Source organism: Bombina bombina, chromosome 7 (genome assembly GCF_027579735.1).
Source record: "Bombina bombina isolate aBomBom1 chromosome 7, aBomBom1.pri, whole genome shotgun sequence".
NCBI classification, from domain to species: Eukaryota; Metazoa; Chordata; class Amphibia; order Anura; family Bombinatoridae; genus Bombina; species Bombina bombina.
Window position 1 is genome coordinate 14836018 of NC_069505.1, and position 12577 is coordinate 14848594.

Here is a 12577-nt window from a genome sequence, read left to right on the forward strand (position 1 = left end):
CTGAAGGAAGAGCAGGGGAAGCACAGAAGGGAAAGCAGGGGAAGCACTGAAGGGAGAGCAGGGGAAGCACTGAAGGGAGAGCAGGGGAAGCACTGAAGGAAGAGCAGGGGAAGCACTGAAGGGAGAGCAGGGGAAGCACTGAAGGGAGAGCAGGGGAAGCACTGAAGGGAGAGCAAGGGAAGCAGTGAAGGGAGAGCAGGGGAAGCAGTGAAGGGAGAGCAGGGGAAGCAGTGAAGGGAGAGCAGGGGAAGCAGTGAAGGGAGAGCAGGGGAAGCAGTGAAGGGAGAGCAGGGGAAGCAGTAAAGGGAGAGCAGGGGAAGCACTGAAGGGAGAGCAGGGGAAGAAGTGAAGGGAGAGAAGGGGAAGAAGTGAAGGGAGAGAAGGGGAAGCAGTGAAGGAAGAGCAGGGGAAGCAGTGAAGGGAGAGCAGGGGAAGCAGTGAAGGGAGAGCAGGGGAAGCAGTGAAGGGAGAGCAGGGGAAGCAGTAAAGGGAGAGCATGGGAAGCACTGAAGGGAGAGCAGGGGAAGAAGTGAAGGGAGAGAAGGGGAAGAAGTGAAGGGAGAGCAGGGGAAGCACTGAAGGGAGAGCAGGGGAAGCACTGAAGGGAGAGCAGTGGAAACAGTAAAGGGAGAGCAGGGGAAGCAGTGAAGGGAGAGCAGGGGAAGCAGTGAGGGAGAGCAGGGGAAGCAGTGAAGGAAGAGCAGGGGAAGCACTGAAGGAAGAGCAGGGGAAGCACTGAAGGAAGAGCAGGGGAAGCACTGAAGGAAGAGCAGGTGAAGCACTTAAGGGAGAGCAGGGGAAGCACTGAAGGAAGAGCAGGGGAAGCACTGAAGGAAGAGCAGGGGAAGCACAGAAGGGAAAGCAGGGGAAGCACTGAAGGGAGAGCAGGGGAAGCACTGAAGGGAGAGCAGGGGAAGCACTGAAGGAAGAGCAGGGGAAGCACAGAAGGGAAAGCAGGGGAAGCACTGAAGGGAGAGCATGGGAAGCACTGAAGGGAGAGCAGGGGAAGCACTGAAGGGAGAGCAGGGGAAGCACTGAAGGGAGAGCAGGGGAAGCACTGAAGGGAGAGCAGGGGAAGCACTGAAGGATGAGCAGGGGAAGCACTGAAGGAAGAGCAGGGGAAGCACTTAAGGGAGAGCAGGGGAAGCACTGAAGGAAGAGCAGGGGAAGCACTGAAGGAAGAGCAGGGGAAGCACTGAAGGAAGAGCAGGGGAAGCACTGAAGGGAGAGCAGGGGAAGCATTGAAGGGAGAGCAGGGGAAGCACTGAAAGAAGAGCAGGGGAAGCACTGAAGGGAGAGCAGGGGAAGCACTGAAGGGAGAGCAGGGGAAGCACTGAAGGGAAAACAGGGGAAGCACTGAAGGAAGAGCAGGGGAAGCAGTGAAGGGAGAGCAGGGGGAAGCAATGAAGGGAGAGCAGGGGGAAGCAGTGAAGGAAGAGCAGGGGGAAGCAGTGAAGGAAGAGCAGGGAAGCAGTGAAGGGAGAGCAGGGGAAGCAGTGAAGGGAGAGCAGGGGAAGCAGTGAAGGGAGAGCAGGGGAAGCAGTGAAGGGAGAGCAGTGGTAGCAGTGAAGGGAGAGCAGAGGAAGCACTGAAGGGAGAGCAGGGGAAGCACTGAAGGGAGAGCAGGGGAAGCACTGAAGGGAGAGCAGGGGAAGAAGAGAAGGGAGAGCAGGGGAAGCACTGAAGGGAGAGCAGGGAAAACACTCAAGGGAGAGCAGGTGAAGCAGTGAAGGGAGAGCAGGGGAAGCAATGAAGGGAGAGCAGGGGAAGCAGTGAAGGGAGAGCAGGGGAAGCACTGAAGGGAGAGCAGGGGAAGCACTGAAGGGAGAGCAGGGGAAGCACTGAAGGGAGAGCAAGGGAAGCACTGAAGGGAGAGCAGGGGAAGCAGTGAAGGGAGATCAGGGGAAGCAGTGAAGGGAGAGCAGGGGAAGCAGTGAAGGGAGAGCAGGGGAAGCAGTGAAGGGAGAGCAGGGGAAGCAGTAAAGGGAGAGCAGGGGAAGCACTGAAGGGAGAGCAGGGGAAGAAGTGAAGGGAGAGAAGGGGAAGAAGTGAAGGGAGAGAAGGGGAAGCAGTGAAGGGAGAGCAGGGGAAGCAGTGAAGGGAGAGCAGGGGAAGCAGTGAAGGGAGAGCAGGGGAAGCAGTAAAGGGAGAGCATGGGAAGCACTGAAGGGAGAGCAGGGGAAGCAGTGAAGGGAGAGAAGGGGAAGAAGTGAAGGGAGAGCAGGGGAAGCAGTGAAGGGAGAGCAGGGGAAGCAGTAAAGGGAGAGCATGGGAAGCACTGAAGGGAGAGCAGGGGAAGAAGTGAAGGGAGAGAAGGGGAAGAAGTGAAGGGAGAGCAGGGGAAGCACTGAAGGGAGAGCAGGGGAAGCACTGAAGGGAGAGCAGTGGAAGCAGTAAAGGGAAAGCAGGGGAAGCAGTGAAGGGAGAGCAGGGGAAGCAGTGAAGGGAGAGCAGGGGAAGCAGTGAAGGGAGAGCAGGGGAAGCAGTGAAGGGAGAGCAGGGGAAGCAGTAAAGGGAGAGCAGGGGAAGCACTGAAGGGAGAGCAGGGGAAGAAGTGAAGGGAGAGAAGGGGAAGAAGTGAAGGGAGAGAAGGGGAAGCAGTGAAGGGAGAGCAGGGGAAGCAGTGAAGGGAGAGCAGGGGAAGCAGTGAAGGGAGAGCAGGGGAAGCAGTAAAGGGAGAGCATGGGAAGCACTGAAGGGAGAGCAGGGGAAGCAGTGAAGGGAGAGAAGGGGAAGAAGTGAAGGGAGAGCAGGGGAAGCAGTGAAGGGAGAGCAGGGGAAGCAGTAAAGGGAGAGCATGGGAAGCACTGAAGGGAGAGCAGGGGAAGAAGTGAAGGGAGAGAAGGGGAAGAAGTGAAGGGAGAGCAGGGGAAGCACTGAAGGGAGAGCAGGGGAAGCACTGAAGGGAGAGCAGTGGAAGCAGTAAAGGGAAAGCAGGGGAAGCAGTGAAGGGAGAGCAGGGGAAGCAGTGAAGGGAGAGCAGGGGAAGCACTGAAGGAAGAGCAGGGGAAGCACTGAAGGAAGAGCAGGGGAAGCACTGAAGGAAGAGCAGGGGAAGCACTGAAGGAAGAGCAGGTGAAGCACTTAAGGGAGAGCAGGGGAAGCACTGAAGGAAGAGCAGGGGAAGCACTGAAGGAAGAGCAGGGGAAGCACTGAAGGAAGAGCAGGGGAAGCGCTGAAGGGAGAGCAGGGGAAGCACTGAAGGGAGAGCAGGGGAAGCACTGAAAGAAGAGCAGGGGAAGCACTGAAGGGAGAGCAGGGGAAGCACTGAAGGAAGAGCAGGGGAAGCACTAAAGGAAGAGCAGGGGAAGCACTGAAGGAAGAGCAGGGGAAGCACTGAAGGAAGAGCAGGGGAAGCACTGAAGGAAGAGCAGGGGAAGCACTGAAGGGAAAGCAGGGGAAGCACTGAAGGGAAAGCAGGGGAAGCACTGAAGGGAGAGCAGGGGAATAACATGTATTAGTCGTAGTAAGGATTAGTTCACGTGCTACAGTCTAAACTTATTGCGCTAAATGTCTTTCATGGCTACAGCACAAAGAGTATAAGTAAACAAGCCTTAGTCTCCTGACAGAGCTAACCTGGGAATAACTATGTGTTGTTTTCTGAAAGCAAAGAAAAAACAAACTTTAATATCTGCTAATATTGTAACTGTTTAAATGCCTGTGTATGTAATCATGAAATATTCCTAATTCCTTACAAGAAGTAATGCGCTAAATCATTAGAGTTTAGAGGAAACTCAAAAATTTTCTTTTGTGATTCAGAGAAGACCATTTAAAAAAGTTTCCAATTGACTTCTAGTATTAAATTAGCTTTGTTCTCATGATATTCTGTGTTGAAGAGATACCTAGGTAGCATCTGTAGCACTAGCAGAAATAGTGCTGCCATACAGTGCTCTTGCAAATGCATAACATTCTTGCAAAACTGCTGCCATATAGTGCTCCAGACACGTGCACGCTCCTGAGCTTACCTCCCTGATTTTACTAGAAGCTAGCTGAGCACATCGGAAAAGCCAATAACATGAGGCATATATGTGTAGTCACCAATCGGCAGCCTGCCTAGGTATGCTTTTCAACAAAGGATAACAACGAAAACAGAGTGAATTAGATAATAGAAGAAAATTAGAAAGTTGACATGTTCAATCTGAATCAGGAAAGAAAAAAAAATGAGGTGTCCCTTTAAATATTTTTTTTCTTTTTTCCATTTAAAATATTTTAATAGCTGTTCCTCATACAAATAATAGACTTTTTTTTATCACAAATGATTATCTAATTTTACAAAAAGTGTTAATTCTATATGTGCAAATGAAATATGTTTTACACAGAATTAGACCATAACAATTATAGTAGAAGATTCTCACAATTTAGTCTCTCTTTCATGTTGCAAAAATGCATATCCATAAAGCGATCTGGAGAAAAGACTCCCACTGGCGTGTCACACCATCTGACTGGACAACACTGTGATATAACTTACCTTGTAAGTGAGCGTAGCTGGAAGTTGTCAATAGCGTAGTGTATAAAACCTTTCAGATCTGTCTTGCTGATGCCACCGATTGGATTAATATCCGCACTGGAGCAGTCATATTTAGTGAGGTATCCTCGAAGGCTATAAAAGCAATAAATACACAAATAAAAAAATGATACCCGTGTAACTGTACACCTGCTCACATTATACATCTGATAAAACTCGTTACAACCTTTCATCTACATTCGCAGATCCAAGCACCAGGAATCCGCCTGGTAAGTCACGTGCCCAAAGACTCAGTTGCGCAAATAAATATGCGATAACCATTCGTATTCGAGCCTGCGTGGAATCAAAGAAAACCAATATATACCAGCTCTGAATAAGCAGAAACATTATTTTTTGTTACCAACAACAAGAGGCATATATATATATATATATATATAGCCACCAATCAACAGATAGCTCTCAGTACTGCATATATGCTCCTGATCATATCTACCTGGTTCTCAACAAATAGTAAAAGGATCTTAAAAAAAACATGCTCTATCTGATCCATGAAAAAATAATTTACATTCAAGTATATAAATAAAGTCCCTACTGCATCACAGTATTATATTTTTAAACAAACTCCTATGTTTTACTTTGTATTTAGCTCCTGCAATCTCAGACCTGTGTTCCTGCACCACTCAAGATGAGGATACAGATGATGAGCCAATGAGGCGCTGGCATACATGCATATGCTTTTTAGATGTATCCTCATCTGCAGAAGAATGTTACTTCCAAGAGATAAAAAATTGTGAACAAAAGGAATTTGATTAAAAATAGAATACTAATTTTTTAAAAACATTTTTTTTCCATTCTTTTCTAACACGCAAATTATTTAAGGTTATTTATAGGCAACAACATGTGAAAAGTTGATGTAGGAGAAGAGCGAGTGGGGAAGCTACAGTGATCTCTTGAGAACACTCTTCAGCAGACTAGTGCAGTGGTTGGCACACCCTAGGGCACAAACGCCTAAGCTGGTATGATGCCGGCAGTTTGGTTTCAGTTTGCTGCAGGTAGTGTAAATCATGCTATTAGATATGGGAACCACAAGTCCCAGCATGCTGTGGTGTACTGGTAGCAAATCACTGGGCATATGGGCACAGAGAATATTAGTGTATCGCTGCTCTGGAGCTGAGCTTTGTAGGAGTTAAACATAAAGTTATATGCAAGCAACAGTGCAATTATAAAATGCTTTTTCAACACATTACTGCAATTTCTTTAAGCACTTTGATGTCCCTTTAATTCAGTGAGGCATACAATTAGGCCACCCCTGATTTCAGAGTTATGTTTAACATGGGTTTTAAAGGGACAGTCAACACCAAAATTGTTATCATTTAAAAAGACAGATAACGCCTTTACTACCCATTCCCCAGCTTTGCACAACCAACATTGTTATATTAATAGACTTTATAACATTTAAATTCTAAATGTCTGCCTGTTTCTAAGCCACTACAGACAGCCTCTTATCACATGCTTTATATTAACTTTACATCATAGGAGAGTGCTAGTTCATGTGAGCCATATAGATAACATTGTGCTCACTCCTGCAGAGTTGTGCATGACACTGCTCTAATCGGCTAAAATCCAAATCAATAGATAATAAATAGAGATGTGATCAGGGGGCTGTCAGAAGAGGCTGGGGAATGGGTAATAAAGGGATTATCTATCTATTTAAACAATAATAATTATATGGGATTAATAGGTTATTTATGAACATATAACGTGCATAAAAAACACAGAAATATCACCTGTAAGTTCTGCCGAGCCAAATTCTCACGGCTGCTTCCTCCGTAAGCACGAAACCGAGGAATTTTACCAGTTACTGCGCTAAATATATCAATTAAAGACTTCACAGCTCCATCTATATTTAGATTTATGTGATAGCTAAAAATAAGACAAAAGGGAATAAAAAAAATCACTTACAAAGGAAAACTTAAAGGGACATGAAACCACAAAAATGTCTTTCATGATTTAGGTAGAACAAACCATTTTAAACATCTTCACTTCTATTATCTAATTTGTTTCATTCTCTTGGTATCATTTGTTGAAGGGGCAGCAATGCACGACTGGTTTCTAACTGAGCACATGGGTGAGCCAATCACAATCAGTATATATATGCAGCCACCAATCAGCAGCTAGAAACTAGGATCTAGAAATCACAAAAAAGTATGCAAATAGCACTCTTATGCCCAGACTCTATTCCTAGATTAAAACATCACTTTTATATTGTAAACACTCCAATGCAACTTACATACAATTAAAATATCTAAACTCTGTGATCATAAATTAATCATTTAAGAAGGTGAAATTGGTTAATTGTACCAGGCCTAGTAGATAAATAATATCACCTTCAAATATTGATGTGAATAAAAATCCAATATAGTGAAAAGCTATAGAGAGTATAGTTGTTAGCACAACTATTTAATATTCACACATGAGTTGAATATTCCACTTGGTTACTTGTAAGATATACTGTAGGATATGTGATCTCAGGTTAGAGAATTCTCACTGTCATATAGTCACATATGATAATACACTATCCAAATATATCCTTGGCGTGGAGACATAGGGAAAGGGGGGAGAAAAAAAGATACTAGCTTTGTTAGGGTAGGTTAGCAGTAAACTAATGTACTGGTTGTGACACGTGGGTGCTTCAACACTTCTGTGTCCAAACAATCTACTCAGCAAGTGTGATAAATGTTGATCATAGTGTTACAATACTCTATTATCACTTGTACCAAGTACAGTTAAGACGCTTGGCACTATTAGATAACAGTTACTAGTGATCTGCAATCTATGTACCTTGGGAGTGGTTATCTGGTCTAGTGTTGAGCCAATGTTATAGTATCCTATATGCGTGAAACTATTATAGCCTTCCTTATGTCGTTGGGAGGCGTGAAATTAATATACCACCTATAGAGGTTGGATAATAATCGTTGTTACTCACTTGGTTGAACTCCTAGTGTAATTTTTATTGGTGAATGTGAGACATTTGCAGTCAAGTTACCAAGCCTAATCACAAGTTCTTGCATTAGACATTTATCTCATGCCTTGTAAATATTCATATAGTGATCCCCAGATTGGACTTTGTATGGGATGATTATAATAATTTAGTAACTATTAAGTTAGTGACTGGTGTTATTATCAAGTATCTTTGTCTGTCTCCTGGTCGCCCAGTTCAATATCTAATATTAATGACTGGTATGATACATCATTATATCCAGAGTGTGTAATGACCAGTTAACCCAAGATTACATCTAATATAGGTATATGAAGATACGTGATATTCTATATTCCCCAGTGGAATACTGATTAAATTGTATCACTCTTGGTATATTTGTTACTAACTCTCGTATTAATTGTTAAGAATACACTATGTCTTTCACACCACAATTTGTGACAATTAAGTTAGAATTGCTGACGGCAACATTTCTCTAGTATTTCTGGTATATAATTTGTCAATGCGGTTGAATTATCGTCTTATAATTCCCCGCAACTTACTATACTATGGTTGTAAGCCGTCTTGTCATGCTAGATATTTCCACTGTTAGTGATATTAACGCTCATGTTAATATATGGCTATCTTATTGCACTCTATGTATAGTCCGTTAGCGTGGTTAGGTTGCCGCCAGGATGTACCAGGCATAGTGTTCTATCATAGATGCTGGGCCTTTTGATCACGTTAAATGTTTCCACAACTAATATTATTATAGCTGTTATTAGTGCCTAACTATATTGCCATTTAATGTGCTGAGCCTTCTTATCACGCTAAATATTTCCACAGTTAATAATATTATAGTTCTCTTTGAAGTACAGCTATCTTGCTACTTTGTATATATATAGTTCGTTAATATGATAAATTGCCGTTTTATGTTTACACACTCAATTCAACATATTGAACAGATCAGCAAGGGTGTGTTAGGCATAGCAATCATATAATCGGTACTTAGCCTTCTTTTACGCTAAATTATTCCACAAATGTTAGTGTTATCGCTCATATAGGTGCTACGCTATCCTGTCCTGCTGAATATCATCCAGGTCAGTGGTGTTTATTACTCAAGTATAGACCTCCTTATATTTCCCACTATTATTTCAGTGAATATAGTTAAATAGTTATTTTGTTTGTTCATGTATATGCTCTCTTAAGCTGATTTTAGACCACAGAGTTTAAGCTAAAAACTGCGTCCGTGCTGCTGACGCGTTTCGCCCGTGCAGGCTTTTTCAAAAAGCAATTACATTCAAATAGTGCCGTTGTCATTTTTCTTTTTTCTTTTGTAGAAACTAGGTTCTGTGCTGCTCCGGAGCTTGCCTAGATAAACCTTTCAGCAAAGGATAACAAGAGAAGGAAACAAATTAAATAATAGAAGTAAATTGGAAAGTTGTTTAAAATTGTATTCTCTATCTGAATCATGACTGTCTAATTATGACTTTACTATTTGTTTATGTTTCTTTAGCTTAAAGGGACAGTAAACAAACCAACTAAAAGATACCTAAAACCCTTTTAAATTGTAATATAAAAATGTTTATCTATAGTAAAAACTTAAATTATGCTTACCTGATAATTTTCTTTTCTTCAGATGGAAAGAGTCCACAGCTGCATTCATTACTTTTTGGAATTCAGAACCTGGCCACCAGGAGGAGGCACAGACACCCAGCCAAAGGTTTAAATACCTCCCCCACTTCTCTCATCCCCAGTTATTCTGCAGAGGGAACAAGGTACAGTAGAAGAAATATCATGGTGAAAAGGTGCCAGAAGAACAAAAATAACAGACGCCCCACAGAAAAAATACGGGTGGGATGCTGTGGACTCTTTCCATCTGAAGAAAAGAAAATTATCAGGAAGCATAATTTAAGTTTATCTTCTTAAATAGAAAGAGTCCACAGCTGCATTCATTACTTTTGGGAAAACAATACCCAAGCTATAGAGGACACTGAATGCCAAAACGGGAGGGTAGAAGAGGCGGCCCATACTGAGAGCACCAGGCCTGAAACCACTACCCAACAAAGTCCCGCTTCGTCCGAAGCAAAGAACAACTTTGAAAAAAAAAAAAGCCCGAAGACACTGACCCGCAGATAGTGCACAAGCCTTGCTAGAGACCGCAGGAACTAGACTCGACGGAGTCAACAACCTCCAAGAGACACCGTCCCCAGCAGTCGTCTCCAAACAATACACGCCTTACTAAAGAAAGGGAACAAACTACCGTATTCTTCCACAAATAAGAAAAGGCACAGAGAAAACATGATTGTACTTGTAAAGCGCGGATAATCCCCCTAAAGGGACTCAAGGCGCTACTCATTTTATCAACCTCGAAAGGAGGAAAGGCTTAGTAGACCTCGCCCGGGGATCGAACTTGCAACCCTCGGTTTGCTACAGTGCAGAGTAGCCACAGTGCATTAGTATGCTGAGCTAGCTTCCAGCTAGCATAAGGAACTCCAGAAAAAAACCCTAAAAAGGGCACAACGAGTCCTAAATAAAAACACAGAACAAAAACCAGAGAAACCGGGTCAGGCTAACAGAGATCCAACCAGTCTCATAGAAACAAGAGGAGGCAACGCCCAGACCCCAGAAATACAGAAACCACTGGATAAAGCCGGAGTCTGAATCAGAGAGAGGATCTTCTCCTGTCTATATTGACATTCCGGACATATATCACAATGTATTTGGTGGGACTAATACTTGTTAACTATGTCCGGAATGTCAATATAGGCGTCACTATGAGAGGAGTCTTATTCTCCAATGAAACACCAGAGGCGTGGTGTATTCCATCCTATCAGGGTATTTGTTTACATAATATGAAAAAAACTGAACAATATCCTTCTGTTTGCATTAAAGTCTCTTGCAAGCAACAAGGAGTAGATAAGTATATTGGAGAATCTCTTATATGTCAAGGAGTGATATATCCTTAAGGTTATACAGATAATATCGTGTGTATAGATAAGTGTTTCAGTAGAAGCTGTATACCTTGTATGTCAGTCCTGACCTTATTATAAAAATCTTGAAATGTCCCACAAGATGTATATATGTAGAGACAATATGTAACAATATATGAGAATCCAATATGCTTTAAGGCAAAAATATTCACTCACCCATCTTCTTATAGTGCAGGGGCTGAGTATTGCTTCCTTAGTAGGTGCAGGCTTCGAAATAGCTTTGTAAATCACAAGCAGGTAAGCAGCCTTCAGGATATGTAGATCCCTGGTATGTGTCCCCAAGGGGAGAATGTTTGCCTGCTGCTGGAGGCGGAAAGTGCCAAGACAAGCCGCCAAACAATTTTACAAATAAAAAGCTTCCACAGCAGTGGAAAAATCCAGCATGAAATGGACCGAGTAGTAGTGAGAAGTAAAATATAAACTTTATTAGGTATACATTAAGAGTCCTGTGAGTGTTCACAGCAAATCTGCCAATATCACAGCATAGATAGAGTCAGCCTAGTAGCCCAACATTACACACTCCAACATGTTTCGTGCTGCCACAGCACTTCGTCAGGGATAGTAATGGGTTAACTGCTCAGCCGTTAAACACATTTTTTGTCCAATCAGATACCTGTCTACAATTTCAAATCATTCAAAATACCTCAGGAAAGGCTGTCATGTTGACTATTCGAGTGGATTGGTTAATAGACATTGTTTGATTTAACTTTGGTTGTGTGTAACAGGTGAGCAGAATAAAAACAATCATTTATAAAAAGACACCAAATAAAACATTGGATTACTTAACTACAGATACTGATTTATATATGGATGAAGAAGTTTTTGACAAAGTTTCGAAAAAAAAAACAAAAACATAATTTATGCTTACCTGATAAATTTATTTCTCTTGTAGTGTAGTCAGTCCACGGGTCATCCATTACTTATGGGATTATATCTCTTCCCCAACAGGAAGTTGCAAGAGGATCACCCAAGCAGAGCTGCTATATAGCTCCTCCCCTCACATGTCATATCCAGTCATTCGACCGAAACAAGACGAGAAAGGAGAAACTATAGGGTGCAGTGGTGACTGGAGTTTAATTAAAAATTTAGAACTGCCGTAAAAGACAGGGCGGGCCGTGGACTGACTACACTACAAGAGAAATAAATTTATCAGGTAAGCATAAATTATGTTTTCTCTTGTTAAGTGTAGTCAGTCCACGGGTCATCCATTACTTATGGGATACCAATACCAAAGCTAAAAGTACACGGATGATGGGAGGGACAAGGCAGGAACTTTAAACGGAAGGAACCACTGCCTGTAGAACCTTTCTCCCAAAAACAGCCTCCGAAGAAGCAAAAGTGTCAAATTTGTAAAATTTTGAAAACGTGTGAAGTGAAGACCAAGTTGCAGCCTTGCAAATCTGTTCAACAGAGGCCTCATTTTTAAAGGCCCAGGTGGAAGCCACAGCTCTAGTAGAATGAGCTGTAATCCTTTCAGGAGGCTGCTGTCCAGCAGTCTCATAGGCTAAACGTATTATGCTACGAAGCCAAAAAGAGAGAGAGGTAGCCGAAGCTTTTTGACTTCTCCTCTGTCCAGAGTAAACGACAAACAGGGAAGAAGTTTGACGAAAATCTTTAGTTGCCTGCAAATAGAACTTCAGGGCACGGACTACGTCCAGATTATGCAAAAGTCGTTCCTTCTTTGAAGAAGGGTTAGGACACAATGATGGAACAACAATTTATTGATTCATATTCCTGTTAGAAACTACCTTAGGTAAGAACCCAGGTTTAGTACGCATAACTACCTTGTCTGAATGAAAAATCAGATAAGGAGAATCACAATGTAAGGCAGATAACTCAGAGACTCTTCGAGCCGAGGAAATAGCCATCAAAAACAGAACTTTCCAAGATAACAGCTTGATATCAATGGAATGAAGGGGTTCAAATGGAACACCTTGCAAAACGTTAAGAACTAAGTTTAAGCTCCACGGCGGAGCAACAGTCTTAAACACAGGCTTAATCCTAGCCAAAGCCTGACAAAAAGCCTGAACGTCTGGAACTTCTGCCAGACATTTGTGCAGAAGAATAGACAGAGCAGAAATCTGTCCCTTTAACGAACTATCAGATAAGCCCTTTTCTAAACCCTCTTGTAGAAAAGACAAT

At 43.0% G+C, this 12577-nt stretch overlaps 1 protein-coding gene across 1 annotated transcript in view; it reads right to left on the bottom strand.

The window, feature by feature from the left end:
• The window catches only part of NADSYN1 (NAD synthetase 1), a 236533-nt gene that overhangs the window by 44946 nt on the left and 179010 nt on the right, over nucleotides 1-12577 (bottom strand). The window contains exons 12-14 of the mRNA XM_053689231.1: nucleotides 6253-6388; nucleotides 4692-4798; nucleotides 4469-4600 (exon numbers count right to left, since the gene is read on the bottom strand). Of these exons, the coding sequence (XP_053545206.1) occupies nucleotides 4469-4600; nucleotides 4692-4798; nucleotides 6253-6388 (375 nt within the window). The remainder of the gene's footprint in view (nucleotides 1-4468; nucleotides 4601-4691; nucleotides 4799-6252; nucleotides 6389-12577) is intronic.